This window comes from Mus musculus, chromosome 7 (genome assembly GCF_000001635.26).
Source record: "Mus musculus strain C57BL/6J chromosome 7, GRCm38.p6 C57BL/6J".
Classification (NCBI taxonomy): domain Eukaryota; kingdom Metazoa; phylum Chordata; class Mammalia; order Rodentia; family Muridae; genus Mus; species Mus musculus.
In genome coordinates this window covers 143,558,357-143,585,934 of record NC_000073.6, presented here as the reverse complement: position 1 = coordinate 143,585,934, position 27,578 = coordinate 143,558,357, and the positions used below count along the sequence as shown (strand labels likewise).

Below are 27,578 nucleotides of genomic sequence, written 5' to 3'. Positions count from 1 at the left end.
GTGTCTCACAGTGCCATAGTGTTTGGGACCTGTGTCTGTCCCCATGCCTCTTCACCCTCACTCAGCTGCAGTGTAAGAACAGTTCTACACATGGGAGAGAGTGGACTCTGATCATAACCAGTCTCCTACCTGTACAGATCATCAGGCGGGCACGGCAGAACTACCTGTTTGAGCAGTATCGGGAGCAGAAACCCCCAGCCACCCAGCTCCTGAAGGATGTCCGTGATGCCATGAAGGTAAAGGCCATGGATACCACCCTTGCCTCCTCCTAGTGCCTCTTAGGCCCTTTGTAGGACTCAAACCAGCTTCACTGGGGACCCAAAGCCACAGCAGATGTTGCCCCTGCCAGGCCTACAAGACAGTCACCAGATCAGAGTTTTATAGGCTAGGGTGTGGGATAGGTAGTGTTCCTATCGCTTAGGGGAAATACCTGATGCATCTCCATCCCTCTTGCTGTCTGGTCCTCAGTGTTAAGGTCGCGAGCAATCCGACGACCAATTCTGACCACAAGGCAGACCCTTGATCTGTAAGTTCTCATTGTGTTCATGGTGCTGTGACCTCCACTGAGGAAGTATGTTCTCCACATCCACACCTCTGCTCTGAACGAGCCTCCTTTCAATGTGTGGTTCCTAGATACGTCTTAGTTATTTTTCTATTATTACAGTGATTAAACACTGACTGAGGCAACTTACTGTTTATTCTGGCTTATGGCTCCAGAGTCATGAGCCCATCATGGCAGGGAGGCACTGTAGCAGGTGCAGAAAGCCAAGAGCTCACATCCTCAGGCACAAGCACAGAGCAGGAGGAGCAGACTGGACGCGGTAGGGCATGGCTTAAGATCCCAAAGCCTGCATCCTCCAAGCCTCCCCAGAGACAGCACCACCACCTTGGGACCAAGTATTTAAATACCAGAGCCTACAGGAGCCTACAGCCTCTTTTAAACCATCACACTAATGGTGAGACTAGATCTGTCTGTTTCCTGTCACACACCACCCTTAGCAACTGCAGTAACAATCTGGGATGCTCACGGCATTGTCCTGGGAAGAAATTAGGCCTGAAATTAGAGCATAGCTATCTTTGGTCTGACAGGACTGGAAACTCATACCTGATGTGTTTGATGTGTTCTTATGGTTGTAGCCATTTTCAGTCAAGTTAAGTGAGACAACAGATCCCGACAAGAGGCAGATGCTGGAGCGGATCCAGAACTCTGTGAAACTTGCCACAGAACCACTGGAACAGGCTGTGCGATCCAGCCTCTCTGGAGAGGAAGTAGACAGCAAAGTACAGGTGAGCTCTGGCAGGTCCTGGACGGCCCATTTGTATGAAAACGTCTTACTGTGCACAAGATTGATCCACACTCAAGGTGACCCAGGCCTGTGGCGCCCTTCTTCGATGTTTAATCACTGTCCCATCCCATCTGGGATCCCAGACTCTAGTCCCATTCTGCAGGCATGGAAGCTCAGCACCACTGGGCTTGAACCTGGGCTAACCTGAGAACCCATATCGCAGCTGCCTTCCCCCCATGCTCCCTCCTCCCTCTTCTACTTGGAATGCAGGGGAGCAGCCGTCTGTTTTCCACAGTTATCCACTGGCTCTTCCCCTATGTTTCTTGGTAGCAGAAACAGAGCCAGCAGTTGAAGGTGAAGTGAGCAGCAAGTCATGGCTGGGTGCAGCTGGGGCTGTCCCTCCCTCTTGCCAACTCTCCCCTCCTAAGAAAACCTCCTTAAGATAAAAGCGAGGGCATCTTCCTGCTCTCTGTCCTTCCCCTTCTGGCTAGCACCCCCTGCTGGCCACTCTTTAGCCCTAGCAACCAGACACAAGGATCACGGCTGTAGGTCATCAAGCAGAATGAAGGTGTACTTGGGAGAGGTTTGGCTTCAGTGTTATAGATTGGGTTCCATTTTGCCCCCACCCGAGCTGACCATTCTACCTTTGCTGTCTTTTTCTGTTCAGTTTTCTCTCTTCTGTGTTCTCATAAGACAGTCTGGTGTTAGGCAACTCCATGAGTCCATGCAGATACTCTTCCTTTTTTTTTTTTTTTTTTTTTTTTGGGTTTTCGAGACAGGGTTTCTCTGTGTAGCCCTGGCTGTCCTGGAACTCACTTTGTAGACCAGGCTGGCCTCAAACTCAGAAATCCACCTGCCTCTGCCTCCCGAGTGCTGGGATTAAAGGTGTGCACCACCATGCCCGGCTCCATGCAGATACTCTTAAGGGCCATGTTCTTTCCCTCAGCTGTGTTTTTGAGATGGGTTCACATGAGGTCATTGCCATTCCTCTGGGAAGAACCTCTCTGATGCTTCTGAGGTGACCAACAAGCTCACCATATGAAGCACTGGTTGCCTCGACCCTGGCACCATATCCTGCCTTCTGTGTGTCTGATGGTTGAGGGACCTTGAGCAAGTGCAGTTTTATTTCTTGTGGTTGGCATCTCTCAGCACAGTGTCTTCCGGGTTCATCCATGTTGCAACGTAGGCCAGCATTTCTGTCCTACCTAAGGCAAGTGTCCTTCCATTGTTTGGTGGACCCTGGCTATCCACTCCCAATTCTCTGTCTATTTATGTTGTTCTGCTGTTTGCTGTTGCAGTGCTGAGAGCATGGTATACAAATCTCGGTTCTAGACTCTGCTTTTAGAAGCTCTTTGCATATGTCAGAAGTGGGATTGCAGGATCCCACGTTCTGCATTCTGTTTACATCATGGTAGTCTGCTGACACAGCACATTTGCGCGTTTTCACCAGCATTTGACCAATACCTTTGGTGATAGCTGTCCCTGTGAGTGGGAGGCAGTCCCACCTGTGGCTTATGTTTGCATTTCCCAAATGCCTGTGTGCATCCACGTGTGAGCTGTGGTGTGGCATCTGTGGTGCAAGTTTCTAGGAGTTTCTTTAGGCCATATTCTAACATGGAATTGCTGCTGAGTGTTACACCATATATTTGGGTGACTCTTCGGAGTCCCCAACACTCATCATACATCCCTGGGTTCTCTGAATGACCTGTGGAACTCAGTGCGGAGTTGTATTGTTCTCTGAGATTGGTCACAGTGACACAGGTGGGACACCAGGTTGAGAACAGGCAGATGCTGCAGGATTCCACACCCCTCTGAATCGGCCTACACCCAGGACAGAGCACGTGCTGTCCTGGAAAGATCAGCCATGAAGGGAAGCTCACAGGAGCCTCAGCAGTCAGGGCTGTGGTTTCTCCACTCAGCACAGTCAACAGCTATCCAGAGCGTCCCAACCATGTCCTTTGGCTTTTTTGTGTTGGTTTATTTTGTTTATTGAGATAGGGTCTTTTCACAGTCTAGTCTGGCTTCAAACTGATTATCCTCCTGCCTCAGCTTCCTAAATGCTGGCATTATACATGTGACTAACACTGTGGGTTCTTGTGAACCTTTGTGACACTAGTTTGATTAGACTGTTGATAGCCATTGGTGATCAGCTTAGCCTCTGTCCTTTCCCTTTGTAACCTTGGTAGTTGGAACTCTCTTGACAAGCAGACCCATTCCAAGGCTGTCCCCTTATGGAACAATAGATGCTCCTTCACCCAGGAAATTCCAACAACTTAGAGGCTTTGTGTAAGGAACCAGGTATCTGTAATTATTTTATAGTGCCACTGCTTCTCATAGAAATACATGGTTTAAGTTTCCTCCATTCCTTTCCATGGCCTCATAGCGCCTGTCTTTTTAGCACTGGCTAATACTCTGTATCCCATTGTCTAGATAAGACCCACTTGTTTATCTGAAGGGTATCCTGCTTCCAGGTCTGGCAGTTATGAATAAATCTGCTATAGACAGCTGTGTGTGGGCTTTGTGTGGACATACGTTTTCAGCTCTTTTGGGTAAATAATGAATGTAATTGCCAGATCATATGGCGAATGAATGCTTATTTCTAAAGTCTCTGCAGCGTTCTGCACTTCACTGGCCTTAAAGGAGTCCCCACTGAGGTGCCATCAACAGAGTCCTGAAGACTCTGTCACTATCATAGGTGTGGGGCTTTTGGTAATTGGGATGGGTTTATTTATTTGTTTGGTGTGTGCATGTGTGTGCAGAGGTCAGAAGAGGGAGTCAAATCCTCTGGATCTGCAGTTACGTGGTTATGTGTATCTATACTAGGATCCAGATTTACCTTGCCATGGCTGAGCATCAAAGTGCTCCTAACCTCTGAGCTCTCCAGCCCCTGTAATTGTTTATTTTATTTTATTTTATTTTATTTTATTTTGAGACAGGGTCTTTCTTTTATCTCAGGCTAGCCTGGAACTCATGTAGACCAGGCTGGCCTTGGATTCATAGAGATTCCCCTGTCTCTCTCTCCTGAGCGCAAGGATTAAAGGTGCCTGCCACCATGCCTGGCTGTGCTGGGTTTTAATTAGTATTTCCTTGATGGCAAGTGTTGTCAAGCACCTTTTCATGACTGTTTTGGAGCTATTTTAAGGAATGGTTTAAAAAATGTTGATCTTCATTTGTTCATTGCTACTTGTAGCAGATAAGTATCTGTTCTTGTGATAAAACTCCAGGGACGGGCTGGAGAGATGGCTCAGTGGGTAAGAGCACTGACTGCTCTTCAAAGGTCCTGAGTTCAATTCCCAGCAACCACATGGTGGCTCACAACCACCCGTAATAAGATCTGATGCCCTCTTCTGGTATGTCTGTAGTCAGCTACAGTGTACTTATATATAATAATAAATAAATCTTTGGGGCTGGAGCGAGCAGAGTTAACCAGAGCAAGAGGGGCCGACCAGAGCGAGCAGAGTTGACTGGAGTTAGCAGAGGTCCTAAAAATTCAATCCCCAACAACCACATGAAGGCCCATAACCATCTCTATAGCTACAGTGTACTCACATGCATAAAATAAATAAATAAATCTTTAAAAAAAAAAAAAAAAACTCCAGGGACAAAGGCAACTTAAGGAAGAAGGAGTTTGAGGGGGTGGCTCCAGGTGGTGGCTCATGGTTCCAGAAAGAGTCCATAATGATGGGGGAAGCATGGCAGCAGGAAGCCGAGCGAGCCAACAGCAGATGGGGAAGGCTATAGACTCTCAAAGCCCACCCCCACTGATGTACTTCTGCCAGCAAAGTTCTACCACCACCCCAAATAGCACCACTATGAGGGACCAAGTCTTCAAATATTTGTACCTGTGGGGACATCCTCCTCCTAACCACCACACTGCTATACCGATTCATTGAGTGATTTTTTTAAGATTATATTTTTATTAATTTGTCAGGGTGAGAGCACATACCACCACATGAATGAGGAGGTCAAAGGACAACTTGCAGGAGTTGATTCTCTCCTTCCACCATGTGGGTCCCAGTGATTGAACTCAGCTGTCAACCTTGGTAGCAACTGCCCTTATCTGCTGAGCCCTCTCACCAGCTCATGCTGAGTAGGTTTCTGTCTTCTCTTCCTCTTCCTTTCTCCTTCTCCCTCTCCCTCTCTCTCTCCCCCTCCCTCCTTCCTTCCCTCCCTTCCTTTTTTCCTCCCTCTCTTTCTCTCTCTCTCTCCCTCCCTTCCTTCCTTCCTTCCTTCCTTCCTTCCTTCCTTCCTTCCTTCCTAGGGTGGTTGTTTTTTGTGTTACTGCAACAAATTCCTGAGGCAGCCAACTTAGAAGGAGAAGTGTTCTATTGAGTCAGCCTCAGGGGTTTGCGGCCTTTGTTGGCCCTGATGCTTTGTCCTGGGGTGAGACTACACAGCATGGCAGCAAAGTGGGATGGAGGATGCTGCTCCTTTTGTGGCTTTTGGAAAGCAGAGGTGGGAAGGGCCCACCCTAGTGGCCTGACTTCTGCTAGGCTCTACCCCCTCTCTTCACAGCCTGTCAACGCTGAGAGGCAGCCCTTTGATAGACACTGACATCTTGGCCTACACTGTGACCCTCACAAGTGGTCCTCGGTTTCCCTGCTTGTCTGGAAAAAGCTGATTAGAGCTGGCCAGGGTTGGCCATTTCCTTCTCCAGTATTCTTTGCTCTATTGAAGCTTTGGCAGGTTCCTCATTGGTTAAATAGCTTTCCTGAAGTCAGTGTCATAGGTCATGGAGAGTGACTATACCAGAATAGTAAACTAAAAATTATAGAGATGTATTCCTTATAGTTCCTGAGGCTGAGAAGTTAAGGATCAAGGGATTCTCCATCATCCACTGTCAGAGGGCAGATTGGGAAGAGAGGGCATGTGGGAAGGTCACCTCTGGCTCTTACACGGTGCACACTAATCCATTCACTGAAAGGCAGTGACCTAAACACCTCACTTTCTCACACAGTATCAGCGGTGAGTCCGTGGCTTCTGGGAAACATGAAGCCCAGGGCAGTTGGGCAGGCAGGCTTTCTGTACTTCAGAAAGGCCCCTTCTCCTCGTGTCCCACAGGTATCAACCATGAGAACCTGGTAAAGCATGGTGACTGGCTTGGGAGTTGACCCTGGCGAGTCCCTCCAGGCTTATCTGTCACATTGCTGACTTTGTTGCCCAAATGGCTCCATGAGCTGTCTGCTGTCAGGACCTCATGTTGTTCCCTTAGAGCTAAGAAGAGCCTGTGCTTTTGTTTCTACCCCACACCTGCTGTGTGAGTGGCACAGTGTTTTTTACACTCCCTGCGTGTCCTCACTGCTGGCATTGAAACTAAAATCCAGTCTTTTTTTCTTCCGAATTTATAGATTTGGAGGTCATCTGATTAGGGGTCAAGTAAGGTTAGTTTTTTTCTGAGGTATTTCATCTCCTGTCATGTTGAAGGCAACTTAGTCTCTAGAAGTACTCCAGCCCACTGTCCCCTGCACTGAATGGCCAGCATGGACTTGAAGACCAGCCTACCTCTATCCCTAGTCAGTGGCCTGTTTCTGGGGCAGCTGTTGAAATCTAGCCTCCTGCTTCCCGTTTGCTGAGCGATCTCTGGCAGGCTATCTTACAATCAGTATAGCCTAGGCTAGCCTTTCTCCCCGTTCCTTGGTTTCCTGAGTGCTGGTACTGCAGGTGTGAGACCCAGTGCTATAGTGTCTCTTGGCCTCTGGTTGCTGCCTCATGGGCTCCTTCTCTGAAGTAGTCCAGTTGTACACACCCATCCTTTCCCAGCTCGCATTTGAAGCAGTGCTGAGTGGGAGTTGTCACCCAGCACACATCAGACTGCTCACCTCTGAAATAGTGCTGCGTGTTGTAACTGAATAAATGGCCTAAAGTACATGCTCCCCCTCTTGTCCAAGTAACCCCGGGAGGTCAGAACTCAGCTCCTTCACAGTTCCCAACTGCATGCTGTAGTCTCTTGCTTTTAAAGCTTCTGTTATGTGTCTCAGCCCTCTGCCCTTTCACCCCAGTCTCTTCTCGCTGAGGTCAGATGCACTTTCATGACTTCCATTCTCTGCCCAGCATTTCCTGAGCATCCATTGGTCCTGTCGCCTGTAGCTGTTAAATTCAGGTTTCTGGGCTGGGGAGACAACTCAGTAGTTAAGAGTGAGTGATTCAAACGACTTGTATCTCTAGTTTCAGAGCACCTATTGTCCTCTTTAGCCTCTGTTTATACTCACGCTCAAGTGGAAGACACATATGAATACTCATGAATAAAAATCTTTTTTAAAAAGTGCAGGATAATGGTACCCCCTCACCCCCCTTGCTGGTGGATGCTGGCTGGGCTCTGTAGCCTATACCTTTCCAGAGCTCCCAAGAACACTCACAGTATAGATCAGGCTATACTATGGCTTTGGTGCCATGACCTTTGAATGGACTAGATTTTGATGGTACCCACTTTCTTAGGGATTGGATCCCCGTGGAGCCAGCTTTCCCCTGGACGAGACAGTTCCTAGTCGCGCCTGGATGGGTTGTCCCTAGGCTCTGAGTCTTCTCTCTTTGGCAGTTTTGAAGAAGCACTGCTGAGAGTGGGGAGTCCAGCTGTTGGCGTCCATTCCAGTGAGGTCTCAGGGGTGGTTTGCAGGATGTGCTGCGTGGGTACATTTTTCTCCAAGCCCCTGGGCTGCCCTGCTGACTCCCAGCTCCCAATGTCAGCAGTAGCTAAGGACAGAATGCTGTCCTATGAATTATTGTCTCTCTTCTGCCTAGCTCCTTCTAAAGACTCTCTTGCGGCTTCTTGCTATCTCATAATATGACCAGATACGCATGTGCTGCCAGCTTGCAGGCTGTCACCTGAGTTCTGAGAAGTCCTTGGGCATTCTCCTGGATTCCTGCGGCTTCCCTTCCTCTCTCTGGAATTCTTGTTAGAGGCCTAGCTCTGTTCTACCCTTCTGGTCACATTCCATTTTAGGTGACTTCAAGTCCCAGTCACCACTCCTCTCCAGCCACCCTGCCCTATCTCTGGAGTATGTAGTGGTTAGTAGACTGTATCTCAAAGTTTACCCTCAAAAACAGAGGGTTTATTCCTCTGTTCACACTTGCCTGGACTATCTCCATGGCATCTGTGGCTCGCTGTTGCCTGTCATCTAAAGGTTACATTTTTCTAGACATGACACTTGTACTCAGTACTTATCTGTAAACTCGGTCACTACTCTTTTCTTTTTTGAGATAAGGTCTCTCTATGTAATCTGGGCTGTTCTAGAACTCTCTGTGTAGACCAGGCTGGCCTCAACCTCTACCTCTGCCTTCCAGGTGCTAAGATTAAAGGCATGCCACCACACCTGGCTTCCTTATTTATAGCCCAGACTGGCCCCAAATTCATAGTAGTCCTGCCTCAGCCTCCCAAGTGCTTCAAGTAAAGGCATGAGCCACCAACCCAGCTTCCTTTTGCCTTTTCTGTGTCCCTTACCCCTTCATGTGGGGAAGAATGTGAGCGCCCTGGAAAGGTCTGCCTTGCTACTTCCAGGAACACTGAGAGCATTGCTGGCCTGCGAGCTTCCCTGCATCCTTTCATGCCAGTGTGCCAGACCTTGTGACCTCCCTAGTGTCCTTGCTGTGCCAGGTCATCTGCATGTTGTCCTCTGTTCCTTGCTCTTGGCTTTGTGTCCCTGTGATGGAGTACAGACTGCCTGTATGGCCTCACAGCCCTGCACTGCTGAAGGCAACATGCTCAAAACATTCTTCCTGGGACGGTGAGGACAGGCATTTTCTCACCCAGCAAGAGCACACACAGTTGGTACATGTTTCACACTCACAGTGGAGCATGTTTCACACTCATGGATGCTGTTCTGCAAGACTGCTTGTGACCTCAGGGCACTGATTGGCTGCTGGCATCTTGCTGGTTTTGCTCGCATGAAACCTAGCCCATGTATGGTGGGTCTCTTTTCTCTTAGGTGTTGCTGGAGGAAGCAAAGGACTTGCTCTCTGACTGGCTGGATTCCACAGGTGGCAGTGAGGTGACTGACAACTCGATTTTCTCCAAACTGCCCAAGTTCTGGGAAGAAGAGTTCCACAAAGACATGGAAGCCCTGAATGTGAGTGCTTTGTATTGCCTGGTCCTTGCTTTCTCAGGCCAAGACCTGTGGTCCAAGTTCTTATTTTGGTAAAGCCACAAAGCCTGTGGTCCACAGCATCTTCATTTTGCAAGCTCAGTGAGTTGCTGACTAAGCCTTGAACTTGAATGAAGGGTGAGATGCTTCTCCTTATTTTTGTGTTTTCATGCGTATTGTTCCCATGACTGACACTTAGGACTTTCTTGAAAAGGCGTCAGAAACCCAGGGTCATAGTCTTCATGACTGTACAGCGGCCATACTCAGGTATCAGCCACCTCCCCTGCCCCAGACAGGGAGGGACTAGGTCTCTTGTCTACCTTGTGTCTCTTTTCCTGCTGAAACATTTCTCTGTCCCTTACCTTTTATTTTAAAACAGGGTTTCTATGGAATATCCCCGCAGGCCATAAACTTGGGATCCTTCTGCCACAGTGTCCCACGGAACAGGGATGCCACTTCTTTGCGGGCAGTTCCAACAGTCATGTGCTTTTCAAGGAGTGTGCTTAGCAAAGGCTGAAGTTTTCACGCTTGTCAGGAGAAAGTGCTGAGACTCTGTCCCCACAGGTTCTCCCTCCTGATGTCCTAACCCGTGTCAGTGAATATGTGCCAGAAATTGTGAACTTCGTCCAGAAGATTGTGGACAATGGTTATGGGTGAGCATGAGAAACCTCTCCTTCTGTGCCAGGCCGCACAGCTCCATGGGGAGAGAGTCTGGGAACGGGAGCCACACCTTCTCACCGCCCGGCCCCGCACCTGACCTAACTCCTCTTCACTCTAGCTCCCCTGCAAGAACTTGCACTACATTACGGATGAAACCCTTGCTTCATACATACATAGTATGCCGTTGTCACAAGCATTTAACTGGGAAAATGCCACTTTGCTAATTGAGTCAGGAAGCAGGCTGGAGAGGCAGATCTGACCACAAACTAGCACCCAGCAGCCATTCTTTGGAAACTCTGTTACAGGCTTCATGACTGCCCAGAGGCCTGTGCTCAGCTGTCCTCAGCCTCCTCTTCCTGCCGACAGGGAAGGACCAGGTTTTTCTGTCTACTGCGTGTTTGTTTTCCCACTAAACCAGCCAGTGTGGTGGGCATTATGCTAGCAGAGCAATGAGAATCCTTCTGAGTGGCCCAGTGGCCTCCCCTAGGTGTTATCAGGAAGACCTGCCTGAATATCTGTTTGGCAGCTTGACAGTGATGACCGTGTCAGTTGGGGCCATGATAGTGCACTTGGATACTGCAGGGCCCCTCGAGACATTGGTACCATTCAGACACTTGAAGAGTGTGTCTCCTGTTGCTTGGCTGTGATTTTAGTGTAGACATTACCCAGCTCACTGCTACTGCTTTAGCATGTCTGACAACTGCAAACTTTCCCATGTCACTCAAGTTAGCCTTTTCAGAGGAGTCTTAACAGTGAGTTTCGGACAGAATCCTGGTGTGCACCTGCTGACTGCATCACTGGACCTGGTCTCAAGTCCCTTCTCTGCTTGCTGGCTGCTCAGGCTAGAGAAGAGAGGACTCTATGCACAGTGTCTGCTGCAGCTGCCTCTGGAGTGACAGTGCCATTCCACTCCACGTGACCGATGGCTGCAGGGCAGCAGGAGACACTGGTCTAGCCAAGTGGCAAGCTGGGTCAGAGAGGACATTCTTCTGTGCTGAAATACAGTAGAGACATAGAGAGAGTCATGACAGGATTACACAGTAGAATGCAGACAGAAGAGAAGGTGTGTCACATGAGGTTATGCCATCGTTGGGCTGTTGAGTAGGGATGCCTCGGGAGGCATCCCTGTTGTTCCTACTCGGCCCATGAAACTGGCTTCTGACCAACTGCAGAGAGCAGAGGATTGGTGGCCTCAGGCCTTGGCAGTTCCTAGCCCTTTATGTTCTCTCTCCAGTGCTTTGTGTGTGGCTGAGATCTCTTTTCCTCCTGTTTCCAGTTATGCTTCAAATGGATCTGTTTACTTCGACACAGCCAAGTTTGCTGCTAGTGAAAAGCACTCCTATGGGAAGCTGGTGCCTGAGGCCGTTGGGGATCAGAAGGCACTTCAGGAAGGGGAAGGTAAGAGCCCACGGAGCCCATGTGGAAGTAAAGCTAAGCTGTTCTTCCTCATTCGTGGCCCGCGCCAGGTTTCTACCTCCTGGTCATGGTGGAAACATGGTGGTACATGGGCATCCGTGTACCCTGCACAGGCACATGGAGAGCAGGCTGCTTCCCCTAAAAGGAGTGCCAGGAGTTTTCTTCTCAAGACAGCATTGCTTAAGAAACAGAGAAGTCAGCACTGCACTGCCCTGACACAGAGCTCCTGGGTCTTCAGCTGCTGTAATAGGCACTTGTCAGAGAGGCCCCGAGCCTGACCCTAATCTGTTCTGATGGAGCCCCTGACACAGATGCCCCAGAGCCTGTGACAGAGTGTGTTGCTTAGATGTATGTGCAGCGATGTGTGTTTGGTGATGTTGTTCTAAGTATTTTAAACACAGGTGTCAGGGTTTTCCTGGATCAGGAAGAGCCATGTGAAAACACTTTTCAGAAGTTTATCCCACAGTAAAGCTAAGTAGAGGCTCACAAAATCCAAGGTTTGCAAAGCACGCTGTCCTTAAGATGAGGAATTACCTTCATGCCAGGTACATCTCCTGATGACCTCTTGTTTCTAAGAAGTCAGTCTAGCCACTAAAATTTAGACTTTATAAAAATATCAGCTTTGGGGCGCTATTCTAAAGAAATAGCAGAAGTGAAAAGCTCAACAAAATAACATGGGAACCTTGGCAAGAGAGGAACTAAGCCAGGTCATCACTGATGTTGGGCCCAGTGGTGGCTAGATGAAGTGTTTGGTGTTAAAGAGGTGACTTCACAGTGATAAAGCTGAGGGCTCCAAGACCACATGCTGACATGTGCCGAATGCCAGCCTTGCATACTTTGCAGAATCAGAGAGGTTGGGTAGGCAATGGTTAACAGAGGACTAAAAGCTTTGAATATGCTAGGTGTGGTTGAAGGAATCAAGTAACACCTTTCCCCTTTGACATTTTGTTTATATTGTGTATAGTATTTGCTTGCCTGTATGTCTGTGCACCATGTGTGTGCCTGGAGCCCGAGGAGGTCAGAAAGTGGGGGTTTCAGATGAACCCAGATCATGTCAAAGAGTAACCAGTGCTCATAACCACTGACATCTCTCTAGCTTCTAGGATCTTTCCCTTTTATGTTCCCAGACCACAGGCCAGGTGCAGAAAGTTCTGAGCTACTCCCAAACAGTCCTTTTATTGTCTGGCCAAGGTGCAGGTATGCAAGGCCTTCACACTATAGGGATGGGAGACTGGAAAGCTACCTGAGTCCCTAGGAGGAAAGGAGACCACAGAGCCACAAAAGGCGGGTATAATGCTGACCGCCAGGTACATGTAGCTGGGAATAAACAGAGAGGAAGGAAATGAGCCAGGCAGCGAGGCAGGAAACTAACAAAGAAAGAGCAGTGCTTGGAGAACACAGAGGAGTGAAGGTAAAGGCAGGTGAATGAGAGCTGAGAGCTGACTCTCCACACTCACAAATAACACGGAACCCTGGCTGCCGGCCTAGATTGGCTGAAGAGCATGTTGATAGCTGTGGTTCTGGGTGCTTCTTGCTGGCAGAGAAATGGCAGAAAGGAACAGGAGCCAGGCTAAGGTTTGTCCTGGGTGCTGTGTGTATCTGCATTTCTCATGAGGAGATTATTTTCATCTGCAGATGAGCACACCAAGACGTAACAGTAATTGTCTCTGGGCCAGGAGGTGGCAGCAGGAGTCGTGCTCAAGCATTCTGCATCCAGTGCATGTCCCACATCTGGAGCTTGTGTTTCAGGATGCCCTAGCACTGTCTCCCTCCCACCACAGCTCAAAAATGGCTCCTCCGAGTTCGCTTCCTAGAGTAGCAAGGGTTCTTCCTTTTCCAGGGCTTCCCACGGGCTCCATGGATGGAAGAACTGGATAGGCTTCTGTAGTCCAGGGCCTGAGCCTGAGGTAGAAGGAAGGCATTTACTCTGTCCATTCATCTAATATACACTTGATCCCCAGTGGGGTCCCTATCTCCTTAGCAGCTCTGTCTGCAGGTCTTTTGTGTACTTGGAGACAGTGCTATCCCTCTTGGGTCTCTAGTCATCTGATACCTGCCCAAGTGCCTCTGGCCAGTGGTTCCCTCCACCACCGCTGAGAGGCCTCAGAGAAGCTGGCCGGAAAGCCACCTAGCAGGCACCCTCATCTCTCTCAGCCGTTTTATCTGCTGCTTTGTGAATTCAAGGGGGAGTGTCACCATTCACCTCAGCTTCCACAAAGTGGTGCACAGCAGCTCGGCCACACCTTTGCCCCTCTGAAAACCAGCATGCTGGCAGCTGAGTGTGCTCTTGACCCTGGGCTCCCACCTGCATGAACCAGATTCCCCGAGCTGTACTCCAGTGAGCCACACATCCACTTAGCTTCAGCCCAAAGTGCAACAGCCTCCTACAGACAGGGCGTCACAGCTCAGGAGGCAGGTGTATCTCTAGAACCAGCACAGTAGCTGAGACTCTGGCTCAGAGTCAGACTTAACTGCTGATAGGCAGTGATCGGTACTCAGGTCTGTCACAAGTTAATTGACTAATAACAAGAAAGTTCGACTGTGGGCTGGTGAGATGGCTCAGCAGTTAAGAGCACCGACTGCTCTTCCAAAGGTCCTGAGTTCAAATCCCAGCAACCACATGGTTGCTCACAACCATCCTTAACAAAAAGCTGATGCCCTCTTCTGGAGTGTCTGAAGACAGCTACAGTGTACACTCATATAATAAATTAATAAATAAATAGATAGATAGATAGATAGATAGATAGATAGATAGATAGATAAATAAAATCTTTAAAAAAAGAAGAAGAAGAAAAGAAAGAAAGTTCGACCATGGACACACAGAGTGGCTTTGAGTGCTGACACTCCTATAGGCACCTGATACTAAATGACCCTCCCAATGCCTTTAACCATTCACAGGTGATCTGAGCATCTCTGCTGACCGCCTTAGTGAGAAACGCTCTCCCAATGACTTTGCCTTGTGGAAGGCCTCCAAGCCAGGCGAGCCATCCTGGCCTTGCCCCTGGGGAAAGGTAAGTAAGCCACTGGTGGGAGAAGGGGCAATGAGAAAAGATGGTGTCATAGGCTGCTAGCATAGCTCCTTTAGTCCTCTAATGGGCAGCTCTGTTGGTGGAGTGGGTGCTGAAAAAGGGTGGGCAGTGCTGCTGGGACCAGAACCTAGTTCTGGAGCAGTGAAGAGCTGCTGGGCACATGGGAGCTGGGCCTCTGGGCAAGCAGCTTCTCTTCTTAGGTCTCAGTTTCCTGATCTGTTTAGTGGGGTGTAGTCAGATTGGCTGCCTTGGAGACTTCTGCTCTGGGTTTCTTTTCTTTTCTTTTTTTTCTTTTTTTTTTTTTAAAGATTTTATTTATTTATTATATGTACATATACTGTAGCTGTCTTAAGACACACTAGAAGAGCGCATCTGACCTCATTACAGATGGTTGTGAGCCACCATGTGGTTGCTGGGATTTGAACTGAGGACCTCTGGAAGAGCAGTCAGTGCTCTTAACCGCTGAGCCATCTCTCCGGCCCTGCTCTGGGTTTCTATGCATGTAAGTTGATGTTCTTGGTGCCGAGGTCCAGATGAGTATGTGACATCCTTGACTTGGGTATATGTGGCTATTTGCCACTTGTTGAATGCTTGGGGATCTAGAAATAATTTCGAGACTCTAGCTCAGCCACAGCACAGACTGACTGAACCATATAAACAGGTTTTCCCTTGGTTTATTCCTCTGAAGATTTTGAGCTGGTGCAGTGAGGTTCAGAGGCATAAAGGTCATTTGCTTCAGTAGTAAAGGCCTGGGCAGGTTTGGAATGGTCAGCAGGGCCCTTTATGTCTCTCTAGGGTCGTCCCGGATGGCACATAGAGTGTTCTGCTATGGCAGGCACGCTCCTGGGAGCCTCAATGGACATTCATGGTGGAGGGTTTGACCTCCGCTTCCCCCACCATGACAATGAGCTGGCACAGTCGGAGGTAGGTAAAGACAGGTTGCCTTGCTAGAAAGGGAGCTGATGTCCTCCTGCTCAACTGGACAGACATCAGCAGCACCCTCAGGAAGAGCCTCCTGATAAACTTGACAGCAATTTTGGGAGCCAAGGGAGGGTTGAACCCTGGTCATTTTGTCTGAATCCCAGTGATAACAGCCTGACCTTCACTAATAGGCAGGCTTAGGTTCAAGCAAGTCCTGCCCGGCTGGCAGGTCACCAGCACATTGCCTCCAAGCCTCAGGTGCTCCACTTAAGAGAAGTGGCACCTACCTCATGCACGGTGCATGCACCATGCATTAAGTACCCAGCACCTCTTGACAGGTGAGATCTCACCCCAGGCCCCAAGCCTTGCCTTCCTGTCTCTTTCTTTGTACTCAGGCCTACTTTGAAAATGACTGCTGGGTCAGGTACTTCTTGCACACGGGCCACTTGACGATAGCAGGCTGCAAGATGTCCAAGTCACTGAAAAACTTTATCACCATTAAAGATGCCTTGAAGAAGCACTCAGGTGAGCACAGCTGCTGCAGGAGCCCGTGGCGTGGGTACCAGCAGCTGCTTGGGAATAATGGCAGCCATGTGTCTGCTCCCCAGCACGGCAGCTGCGACTGGCATTCCTCATGCACTCATGGAAAGACACACTGGACTATTCCAGCAACACTATGGAGTCTGCTCTTCAGTATGAAAAATTCATGAACGTGAGTGCTCAGTTCTTGCCAGAGGTGGGAGGGGCATTGTGGGTGGTGTGGGTCTTCTGATGTAAGCCAGGGCACAGTGATGGCCACTTGGTGCCTCTTCTTAAAACTGATAGCTGCAAAGGGAAGACCATGTTCACATGCAGACCATTTCATTCTGACTCAGGCTTCCTGCCCAGGGACTATGTCACGTTTCTGTCCCAAGGAATAAGTGTTCTTTTAGAACTCTGCATTGTGCTGACAGATCTCCCCTCAAGTAACATCATGTCAGTAGGATGACAAGTCTTGGTAGGTAGAAGCTTGTTCAAATGCCATTAACCTGCCTTTTATAACTTCAGGAGTTTTTCTTAAATGTGAAAGACATCCTCCGAGCCCCTGTAGACATCACTGGCCAGTTTGAAAAGTGGGAAGCTGAAGAAGTGGAGCTAAATAAGAAGTAAGGTGGAGCTTTTTCCTTGGTGGGGGGTGGAGAGAGAGAGAGAGAAAGAGAGAGATTGTGTGTGTGTGAGTGTGTGTGTGTGTGTTTGTTCTGGGATGGCTGGCTGAAGATCTCTCTCCATCATAGCCTGTCCTGGGTAGCTGATGAGGCCAGGCCCTGTCACATGTCACAAGTGCAATACTTGCTGATGGCAGTAACTCTGGTTGCTGGGCTCCAGAGAGCTGTGCTGGAGCATCAGGCCTGACTGTTGCTTCCATTCCTCTTCCTTACTCAGCTTCTATGGCAAGAAGACCGCAGTTCACGAAGCCTTGTGTGATAACATTGACACCCGGACTGTCATGGAAGAGATGCGGGCTTTGGTCAGTCAGTGCAACCTCTACATGGCAGCCAGGAAGGCTGAACGGAGGAGGCCCAACCGGGCTCTGCTGGAGAACATTGCCATGTACCTCACCCACATGCTGAAGGTGAGCCTGGCGATAGGGCCATGATGGAACTTAGCTCCTGAGTGATACTTGGAAGCTACCACGTGCTAACCAGAGTAGTCATCCTGGTTGGAGGCCTCCCTGAAGTGTGAGTAGATCCTCAGAGCCACCTATAATCACAGCTGTTGGTCATTGCTCTTCTCCCATCTTGGAGTTTGAAAGCAAAAGCCAGTGAGTGACAAGGCCTTGGCTCTGAGCACATCTGTGCAGAGCAGTTCTGGCTCCAGGCCACCATGCCCCAGAGCAGCTCTTCCCTCCTAGGCCAGTGGGACTTTCCCTGCCTCCTCTACCTGTCCTTGTTATGGACCTTCAGGGAAGTGCACCATGGATAGATGCAGGTACCCTGGGATAGGGTTAAAGGACTTGATGTTGCTCTTTCCTGCCTCAGACAGTTGGGACCACCCACCTGGCTCCCTGTCCCCAGAGAAGTCAGGACAGTTCATGAGCTACTGGTCATTGGTGACACCTCACCTCTGTATATATCCTGTGCGTTCTACACTCAGTTTGAGTCCTATCTGTTTTTTTCCTCAGATCTTTGGGGCCATAGAGGAGGAGAGCCCCCTGGGGTTCCCAGTTGGTGGGCCTGGAACCAACCTGAACGTAAGTAGAGCACACTGAAAGGATTCTCACGTGTCAGCTGATGCCGCCATCTTTATGCCTTGAAGCCACCTAGGCCCTTTCACAGTAGCTCCTCCTTACATCTCCATGCCTGCTTGCGTGTATGTAGAGAGGTCAGAGGTCAGCCTCCGAAGCCTCCTACTTTGTTTTTTTTTTTTGTTGTTGTTGTTTTTTTTTTTTTTTTTTGAGACAGGGTTTCTCTGTGTAGCCCTGGCTGTCCTGGAACTCACTTTGTAGACTAGGCTGGCCTCGAACTCAGAAATCCGCCTGCCTCTGCCTCCCGAGTGCTGGGACTAAAGGCGTGCGCCACCACACCCGGCTCCTACTTTGTTTTTTAAGGTGGATTTCTCATTGACCTAGGACTCTAATTAGGCTAGGCTGGCTAGCCATCAAGCGCCAGTGATACCTGTCCCTGCCCAGCACTGGGATCATAAGTGGCATGTCCTGTCACCCTGGCTTTTTTATGTTAGGGATCAAACTCAGGTCCTCATGCTTGTCCAGTAGCACTTTACCAACAGCTCTCTCCTCAGTCCCCCTCTATAAGTTTTAAGTCACCTCTAGGTTGTATATAACCCCCCCATGTTATAACTGTTGTGCAGATGGTTACATTGTGGGGTTTAGGGAATGACAGTACATGTTCAGTGCAAACACACAATTTCTTTTTCCTCGAAATACTTCAACCTGAGTGTCTTAGTTAGGGTTTCTATTTCTGTAAAGAGACAACATATAAAGGAAAATATTTAATTTGAGGCTGGCTTACAGTTTCAAAGGTTTGTCCATTATGGTCATCTCAGGAAAGCATGGCTGTGTGCAGGCAGAGAAGGGGCTGAAGCTCTACATCTTGATCCACAGACAGCAGAAGGGACTGTGAGCCACACTGGGCATAGGTTAAGCATAGGAGATTTCAAAACCTTCCCCCACAGTGACACACATCCTCCAAAGGTCACATCTCCTAATAGTGCCACTCCCTATGGGTAAGCATTCAAACACATGAATGAAGCCATGTTAGTGATTCCTATTCAAACCACCTCACTGAGAATTTGGAGTGTGGGCACCCTAATCAGTGGACTTTTTTCCCTAAAGGTCATGTGTTCACATACCACAATGCTATCCTAGGGGAACTCCCACTATTTGTCTTTTCCCCACAGAGCTGGGCAGAACCTCATGTCAGGCCAGGTTCAGCCCCTGTTCTAGCAGCCAGTGCCAAGAAAATGGAAAGTGGTGGTCTCATAGAGCATCTGTGTACCAGTCTAAGCATGCAAAGAAGCCCAGTTAGAACAGACCCACGGTCCGCAGCTGACTTCAGTACTTGTAGGTCTAGTGGGCTGATGGACACATATGACAGTTATGTTCCTGTGCTACATAAGGAAAGCTTGTTTAAGATTCCCGCCCCCTTCTTCTGCAGAGAGCACTCTTTAATTAAGAAACTAAGAAAGTGTATATAAATATTTAGATGGAGCGTCTGCTGTGCTAATGCAAACAGTAGCTCAGTACAAATGGAAAGACAAAGCTGTCTCAGAGCTGCTTCCTACTGATGAGCAACCCCAGAGGCCCCCTCCTCCACACTGGGCTGTCAAGTCTAAGCCAGCTCAGCGCAGTGAAGGAAGAAACTGTCAGTGAGAACTGTTGGTGTGGTGGCTTCTAGACTTTGCCAGATAGGAATCACTGCTGGGGCTTTTTAAAAATCCACACAAGGTTCCTCTGTCCTCCTAACAAAAACTCTGCCAGCTTTCTTTTTTTCTTTCTTTTTAAACATTTTATTTTTAATTGTGTGTATCTGGGGGGAGGGGTATTTGCAGTGAATGCAGGTGACCTCAGAAGAAGGTATCAGATTCCCTGGAGCTGGAGTTACAGGTGATTGTGAGTCACCTGATATAGATGCTAGGAACTGAATTTGGATCCTCTACAAAGCCACCAAGTGTTGAGCCATCTCTCCAGCACTCCCTCTTTTTTTTGAAAACACACACACACACACAAAAACAAGACAGAACTCATAGGTGAAAGTTGTTTTGCCTTTGAACTTAAAGGTAGCTTTTAGTCTTCAGCAATGCTGATCTTGGGGAGGCATCTTAAGATATATCATATCCTGCATCCCCAGATGGGTTCATTAACCCCTTAAAGTTGGCTTGTAGGAAGAAGCAGCCACAAATGAACATGGTAAGCCTGTGAGGCCAAGTATCCTCTATCCCACGACTCCCATACTTTGAAGTTAAAAGGTTCTGTGGGAACCAGAGAGGCAGACCTGAGCCTGAACCTCTTGTGCCCAGGTAGAAGCTGGGCAGCAGGATTTCAGCCCCAGGACTCTTGGAGATAGACTCTGCCCTCTACCAGGGAGCCTCCTTGAGTACTGGAAGCCAAGGTTGGCTGTATGGTGACTAGCCTATTTAAGCTGTCCATAAGGGTTGGAGATAAGATCTAGTTCACTCTGGAAGTCCAGAGCCTCTGCTGCTTTGAGACAGTTTCCCTTCAGTTTGTCTGGAGGAGGGCCAGGCCTAGTTAGCTCAGACTTCATCGGTCTCTTATCTTCTAGCCAATGCTTCTCCCACTTCCTTATCTTGGCTCTCCAGCTACTGTGTAACTGAGACATAGGAAGACCCTATTCAGAAGTCCCAGACATTTTCGGTCCGGGAGATAGAGAAATACACTGTAAGATAGTTCTAGATTCAGACTCCTGTTTGGGTCTTGCCCAGTGTGGTTTTGGGTTCCCTGGCTTTATTCTTAGTGTCATTGTAGGTGGTGACCCTTTGTTCAGCTATTCATGTGCATGTAAGTTATAAGATGACTTAGCAGGCCCACATGTGACCACAAGCAGTCAGTGCATCCTGACAGCCCATTGAAAATGGTGGTATGGACAAGTTTCTGACAACTGTGTCTGTTCTGAGGAAAACACATCGTGTCAGCAACGGACAGAATAGTGTCTGCCGAAGTGTATCCTATTGGAAGCCCAAATGTACCTTTTGCTCCCTGACCCACATCACCTATATTAGGTACTTGGAGCTAAGGTTGACGGTGTGATGGCTAGCTTCTTCAGGCTGTCCAAGAAGGGTGGAGATAGGGCCTGGCTGCACTCCAGCACATGCTGCTCCCATACCACTTGGCATGAAGAGGACCTGTTGGCTTCAGGACATGGGGTCCAGCAGCATGTATCCTGTGGCATATCCACTGAACTGTTGGGTATTCAGTTATAAAACAGCAATGGCTCTTGTGACTCAAATCCGTTCTTTCCAACAGCTCGAGTCAACAGTCATGCCCTACCTTCAGGTGTTATCAGAATTCAGAGAGGGAGTACGAAAGATTGCCCGAGAGAAAAAAGGTAAGGCCCCATGCTGTGCGCCCCACCTTCTGCTGGGTTACCTGTGGTGGCTGTCAGTGGTGTGTAGGCGTATAAACCCCATGCCAAACTGGACCTCCCCTATTCCTCAGGACTTTCAGGGCAGCATTGTATTGGGTCAGAGTTACTTTTGACACATCTCAGGCAGAACTTTTCCTTGGGCCGAGGGCCAGGTGTCTGCGCAGCTCTTGTTCTGATAGAGGCCAGAGAGAGGGCCCTATGCACAGCCAGCATGCCCTTTGGTTTGCACTGTATCTCCTTTCTGTTCCTGGTCACCTAGGCTTGAGACACTGGAGAGTGGCTTGTCCTGCTGAAGTCTGAGGGTGCTTGGAGAAGCTCCTTCTGGGGCCAGAGCTAGAGTCATGCTCTACTTTGTGCATGGTGGTGCCAGGTTGCCTGTGCACACCAGTTCTTCATCCTCCAAAGTTAGGAGGTGTATGATTTGAGAGAGAGAGGATTACTCAGGGTGTGGAGAAAGACACCATGATTTGTGCCAGGTGGTTCTGGGGAATCAGCTGCTGCTATCACAGGTATCCTCAGGAGGCACTCTGTCTTGGAGGGGAGCCCACAGACTGCAGATGTCCATATTTCTAAGCAGAGTTTGCTTCTTAAGGAGATCCTGCGAACACCTGCAGTGCTGTGAGGTTGTGGCTATGGAGGAGCTAGCCTGATGCCCTTGGGTATGTTTCCTTCAGGGAAAGCAGAGCTTTTATGTCCAGAAAAAAAAAATCTGGGGTAAAACAAAACCAAAAACTATCAATGATCAAAACCTTTAGGACTCTTAGTTCCTAAATGCAAGGGGAATTGGAGTCTCAGTCTGAGCAGTTGAGAATCTGTGTTGTATCTGCTGTGGACCATGGTGCTGGCGTAGCTTTCCAGAATCTATCCCTTTACCCTCCACAGAGAAGGGTAACACAGCTGGTCATAATAAGTACTAGCACCAACAGAGAAACCGACTCAGAGGTTAGGAATGTGCTAGCTTTCAGAGACTGGTCACACCCGCAGTCCTCTGATTCCTACCTGCTCTGTTGGCTCGGTTCAGCATCCCTGTCTCCTGCTCTCCTGTGTGCTCTCGCTCAGCCTTGGGGCAGCCACTTCTTGTGGTGACAAGGCCAGGTCTGACCAAGCTAACCAAGCTCCCTGCCAAGTGACCCTTCCATATCCACACCTGTGGTCAGACCAGACTGACATCTCCAAGTGAGATAGGCAGCAACTGGGGGACCACTCAAGCCACCAGACCCAGTCTGAACCCCAGAGACCCTCCAGTCCGACTATATTCTGATTTAGCGGGGCATTCAGAGCTGATTGGGGGCAAGGTGGGCATCTTGCTGAGCAACCAAGGAGTTCTTAGCCCTCAGACATATGAACAAGACTGCTGAGGTGGGCCTGTGGCAAGTGTGTGAGGTGACAATGTTAGGAAAGGGATAACCTCTTCAGGACATCAATATGACTCAGGCAGAGTCACTGAATAAGTATATCATTGGTCTGGGGACATGCTTAAAGGGACATGGCCTCCGTGCTGAGCCAGGTTGGCAATGACCATAGCTTTGGGTATTATGGAGCCTTGTCATTATGGTACAAAGTTTGTCTGTACCAGGCTCTGGACAGCTGACTTCTCCCTGCTCAGCATCTCTAGGGGCAGTCCACAGAATGTTATCAGACAGGTCCTGGCTCCCAACCACTAGTCTGCAGTGCTAGAACAGCCAATTGTCCTTCTTGGACCCTAGGTGCTTGCCACGAGGGTGGCTGTGAGCCTGTGCTCTGCCTTGGACTTGTGTGGCAGTGGTGGCATGGGTAGCTTCCTGGCTTCCCTGGCTTCTCTCCATATCCAGCAGCCAGCACCCACTCAGCAGCCCTGTAGGAAGCACAGGTTTGGGACCTAGGCCTTCTGCAGTCTAAAGGAGCTGCTTTCTCTTGCCCACAGTTCTTGAGGTTCTACAGCTCAGTGATGCCCTCCGGGATGACATCCTGCCTGAGCTTGGGGTCCGGTTTGAAGACCATGAAGGTAGGTGATTTCCTTACACTCTTGGGGAGATAAACTGCATGTACCCTGGTCTCACTGCAAGCTTTCTGACTTCCTGGAGCCTTTTGCTACACAGGACAAAAAAATTCCAAGTCTTTAATATTCAGAATTTCATGGGGTAGGAACAAAAAGCTTGTCCAAGACCACCTGTGCCTGTCTGAAGGTGACTGACAGCAGTGGCTGACTTGAGCAAGCTACTCATTTCCTTCCCACTGGGGTTAGGAGCCCTGTCTGCTCTTCTGAACGTCCTGAGTTCAAATCCCAACAACCACATGGTGGCTCACAACCACCCGTAATGAGATCTGACGCCCTCTTCTGATGCATCTGAAGACAGCTACAGTGTACTTATGTATAATACTAAACAAATCTTTGGGCCAGTGCAAGCAGGGACTGAGTGAGTGGGGTTGACTGGAGTAAGCAGCGGTCCTAAAAAAGTTCAATTCCCAACAACCACATGAAGGCTCACAACCATCTATACCGCTACATTGTACTCACATACATAAAATAAATAAATAAATCTTCCAAAAAAGGAAGGAAAAAGACAATGGACATTGGACAGTGCGCTGTTTTTAATCTTGACTTTTGAGACAGCATTTTACTAGGTAGCTCAGGCTAGGCTTGAACACATGGCAGTTCTCCTGCCTAGCCTCCCAAGTACTGGGATTTGCAGGTGTGAGCCACCACACCTGCTAAAATGATTCCAGATAGTCAAGGCCTTCCTATTTTACCATGGTTTTGTGTTTTTGTAGTGCTGGGATGGAATCTCAGGGCCTCAAGCAGTGCTACACAAGCAAGCATTCTACCCCTGATCTGCAGCCCGGCCCTGTTTTATAATCTTTTTACCAGTTTTCTTTTCCTGGTGCTGGTTTTTGTCTGTGTGAGCCAGAAGGCAATGTCCTGGATCCCCGTGCGGGAGTGCTGTTGGGGCCTCAGCTAACACCTCAGGGTTACAGCCTGGCAGCCTGGCAGGCAGGCTAGTCCATAGTCCCTGGGTCTCACCAACTGTCTGCTTTCAGGGCTGCCAACAGTGGTGAAGTTGGTGGACAGAGACACCTTACTGAAAGAGAAGGAAGGAAAGAAAAGGGTTAGTAAGTCAACGCGATGGACCTTGATTTTGCTGAATACGAAAACACTGTTGGATTTTTATGTTGTTTTAAGAATGGATGTTTGGGCTGGAGAGTTGTGGCACATGCCTTTCATACCAGCACTTGGGAGGCAGAGACAGGTGGATCTCTACGAGTTTGAAGCCAGTCTGGTCTACAGAACGAGTTCCTGGTCAGCCAGGGCCACAAAGAAAAACCCTGTCTCGAAGCCACCCCCTACACCCTCCCCCTCCCCTCAAAAAAAAATCATAAAAATAAGTTAACCGGGTAGGTTACTAATTCAGAAAAGGGACCCTTTGGCTGAGTGTTGTGGTTCATTCCTTTAATCTCAACACTAAGGATGCAGACAAAGTATATCTCTCTGAGTTTGAGACCAGCTGGGTTTACATAGTTCATTTCAGCCTAGCCAAGGCTACATAGTGTGACCTTGTCCCCACAAAATGTAAAGGGGTTGGTAGTGGAGTTAGCAGTTTATTCTGTTGTGTTTTGTTGAAACAGGGTCTCCTGTATCCCAAGCTCAGGATTTAGCTAATTGAATTCTTTTTTGTTTGTTTGTTTGTTTGTTTGCTTGTTTGTTTGTTTTTTCGAGACAGGGTTTCTCTGTATAGCCCTGGCTGTCCTGGAACTCACTTTGTAGACCAGGCTGTCCTCGAACTCAGAAGTCTGCCTGCCTCTGCCTCCCGAGTGCTGGGACTAAAGGTGTGTGCCACCACGCCCAGCTGCTAATTGAACTCTTGATCCTACTGCTGTTACCTCCCAAGTGCTAAGATTACAGGGGTGCACCACCATCCCCTTTCAAGTGTTGGTTTTGTTTACGTTTTAAATGTTTTATCTATTTTAGTGTAGTGTTAGTATTTATTGGGGAGTAGCAGCAGGGAGGATGGTGGCTCAGCCCTTGGTGCAGGTTTCTCATGGCTTCTGCTGGTGTTGCTCAGCCCTTCCTGGTTTCTCTTGGTTTTACATCCCAACCCCTTAACATTTTTATTTATGTGTATGCATATAGATGAGTGTATGCCACAGACGTACAGGTACCTATAGAGTCCAGAAATGAGCCCTGGGTCCTGACATGGGTGCTAGGATCCTACTTGGGTCCTTTGGAAGCACAGCAAGTGCTGTTCAGCACTGAGCCATCTTCCAGCCTCCATCCCTTTTTAAAGATTTGTATTCTTATTTGTGTCTACCTGTGTGTGAGTGTATGCACATCATTTGTGTGGGTACTCACAGAAGCTAGAAGATACCAGACCCTCATGGAGCTGGAGTTACAGGTGGCTGTGGCCTACCCGAAAAGGGTGCTAGGAAAAACTCTGTTCCTTTGTAAGAGCAGCGAGTGAGTTGACTCTACTGGTCCCCACCCTCTTCTTGATTCACTTGAGTGCCCACTTGGCCTTGATCAGCTCCAGGGCATGAAGCTATATGACTCTAGATCATGGCTTGCACGAACTTGGTGTGTCCAGTGAGGTGCCAGCTACGCCTCGGCTTGCTGGAGTTCTTTTTCACCTTGTTAAGGCCCACAGCTATGGAATAGATTCATGGCTGTTGCCCTCAGTGGGAGCCAAAGGACAGTCCTGCCTGGAACAAGTGGATCCCTCAGCTAAAGTGAAGCTCATCACTTAGGAAGTGTGTGTGTGTCACCTGGCTCCCACCTGATGCCAAGTGTCCCTCTCCTTGTCCCCACTCTCAGTGATACCTGTAAGAACTTGGGTGTCAAGATGGGAAAAAGAACATAAGTGTGTTTTCATAGTAAATGTAGTGATGCATGTCTATAACCAAGAGGCTGAGCCAGGGCAATAACTATGAGTTGCAGACTAACCTTGGCTATACAGCAAGACGCTGTTTCAAACAGAAAAAGGACTCACTCTCTCTCTGCTCACTATCATAACTCTGGATACAGTGCATGAGTGAATGGCACCTTGGAGTCATTGTGCTCCACGAACTGGGCACAGGCAGGCACAATGTTGGGTGGACACCAGCTTGGGTAGGCCCAAGGCAGCTCTCTCCTGGGGACTTTTGAGAAAGGAGAAATGCTGATAGTGACATTCAGGGCCATGGTCAAGCACCATGGAATTGGTAGGGCCTGACAGAACAGCAGGGTGGCTCAAGAACACATCTCAGGTGTGTGCTGCTTCCCTAGGCTGAAGAAGAGAAGAGGAGGAAGAAAGAGGAGGCGGCCAGAAAGAAACAGGAGCAAGAAGTAACTATTTTACTTGTTTATTTAGGGTGCAGGGTCTCCTGGGCAAAAATCCCACTTTGAGCCCTGCCGCACAGGTCTCTGTGTCTTCTTTGGGCTTAGAACAAGCACCCTTTGGAGCGGAGCTGGCCTCTGCCTCCATCCCTCAGATGGTGTCCTGGCATCAGCAAAGGACAGATTGCCCTTAATGGGCCCCCAGCTCCACTGTCCTGCCACCTGAGGATTACTGCAGCCCCCAGGCCTCTGGAGTGGATGCTTAGGTGGTCTTTCGCTCCCTGCTTTTGGTTTCCATCCCAGTTTTTCTGCTGGGCTTATTTTGAGTTTAAGGGCATGGAAGCCATGTGGTAGAGGACGTAGGGTGGGGAGCATGGTTGGTGGGCTGGTCTGTGTGCTGCTCTGGCTGTGTCATACATTTTGCCTGTGTGTGTTGTATCTTCCAGGCAGCAAAGCTGGCCAAGATGAAGATACCACCCAGTGAGATGTTCCTGTCAGAAGTCAACAAGTATTCTAAATTTGATGAAAATGTAAGCCAACCCCTTGCTCTTGAGACTTTGGTAGCCCACATCATCCAAGCTGGAGTCCAAGGACTTTCAGCCTTTGGCCAGTGGGTCTCCAGTTTGGAGTAGGTCTCCAGTAAGGACAGCTGGGACCATCCATCTCCTGTTGGGGCAAAGGCTAAGCTAGGCTGTCTCTGCCAGTTCTGTAGTGAGCTCTGGCCTCTAGCACTGTAGACTCTGATCCCAGGCCCAGTTAAGGTGGCAGAAAAAGGAATTTGTAGGTTATGCAGGCACCCTCCCAACCGCCCAAGCTGCTAAGGCCACAGCCTTGTTCCTTAGGTGTCTCTGCAGGCCCTTGGATTCATTGCTGCATCTGCCTGGCCACCTCTGAGCTGAGAAGTTATAGGTCCTAGTGGGACTCTGCTCCTCACCCTAAGAAGAGTGTTCCAGTCGGGCAGTGGTGGCACACGCCTTTAATCCCAGCACTTGGGAGGCAAAGGCAGGCGGATGAGTTCGAGGCCAGCGTGGGCTACATAGTGAGTTCCAGGACAGCCAGGGCTACACAGAGAAACCCTGTCTCAAAAACAAACAAAGAAAGAAGAAACCAAAAAAAAAAAAAAAAAGACGTGCTCCAGACTTTTCTCTGTTCTCAGCTGCTAGAGCTCCACCGCCAGACCAGCACACTGGACTAAGGACACCAGTCCAGACAACCAGAGGTGTAGACTCACACCAGTGATGGTGTCCAGACAACCAGAGGTGTAGACTCACACCCGTGATCCCAACACTTTAGAGATGGAG

General features: G+C 49.0%; 1 protein-coding gene and 1 non-coding gene across 8 annotated transcripts in view; both read left to right on the top strand.

Moving 5' to 3' along the window:
* Nucleotides 1-27,578, top strand: part of Cars (cysteinyl-tRNA synthetase) — a 42,861-nt gene that overhangs the window by 14,156 nt on the left and 1,127 nt on the right. For 4 of the 7 annotated variants that reach the window (NM_001252593.1, NM_013742.5, XM_011242001.2 and 1 more), the window contains 17 exons: nucleotides 138-236; nucleotides 1,138-1,287; nucleotides 9,209-9,349; nucleotides 9,929-10,017; nucleotides 11,301-11,422; nucleotides 14,339-14,451; nucleotides 15,265-15,393; nucleotides 15,786-15,915; nucleotides 15,999-16,102; nucleotides 16,438-16,535; nucleotides 16,813-17,002; nucleotides 17,552-17,620; nucleotides 20,870-20,951; nucleotides 22,894-22,974; nucleotides 24,009-24,076; nucleotides 26,227-26,286; nucleotides 26,724-26,807. In NM_001252593.1, coding sequence (NP_001239522.1) covers nucleotides 138-236; nucleotides 1,138-1,287; nucleotides 9,209-9,349; nucleotides 9,929-10,017; nucleotides 11,301-11,422; nucleotides 14,339-14,451; nucleotides 15,265-15,393; nucleotides 15,786-15,915; nucleotides 15,999-16,102; nucleotides 16,438-16,535; nucleotides 16,813-17,002; nucleotides 17,552-17,620; nucleotides 20,870-20,951; nucleotides 22,894-22,974; nucleotides 24,009-24,076; nucleotides 26,227-26,286; nucleotides 26,724-26,807 — 1,809 coding nt within the window. Of the gene's footprint in view, nucleotides 1-137; nucleotides 237-1,137; nucleotides 1,288-9,208; nucleotides 9,350-9,928; nucleotides 10,018-11,300; nucleotides 11,423-14,338; nucleotides 14,452-15,264; nucleotides 15,394-15,785; nucleotides 15,916-15,998; nucleotides 16,103-16,437; nucleotides 16,536-16,812; nucleotides 17,003-17,551; nucleotides 17,621-20,869; nucleotides 20,952-22,891; nucleotides 22,976-24,008; nucleotides 24,077-26,226; nucleotides 26,287-26,723; nucleotides 26,808-27,578 lie in introns of those variants that run through there. The other 3 variants (XR_378611.2, XM_006508627.2, XM_017322295.1) reach the window with 3 other exon arrangements.
* Nucleotides 15,176-15,264, top strand: Mir7064 (microRNA 7064). The gene has a single exon (NR_106031.1). It is a non-coding gene; the product is annotated as a microRNA 7064 (primary transcript).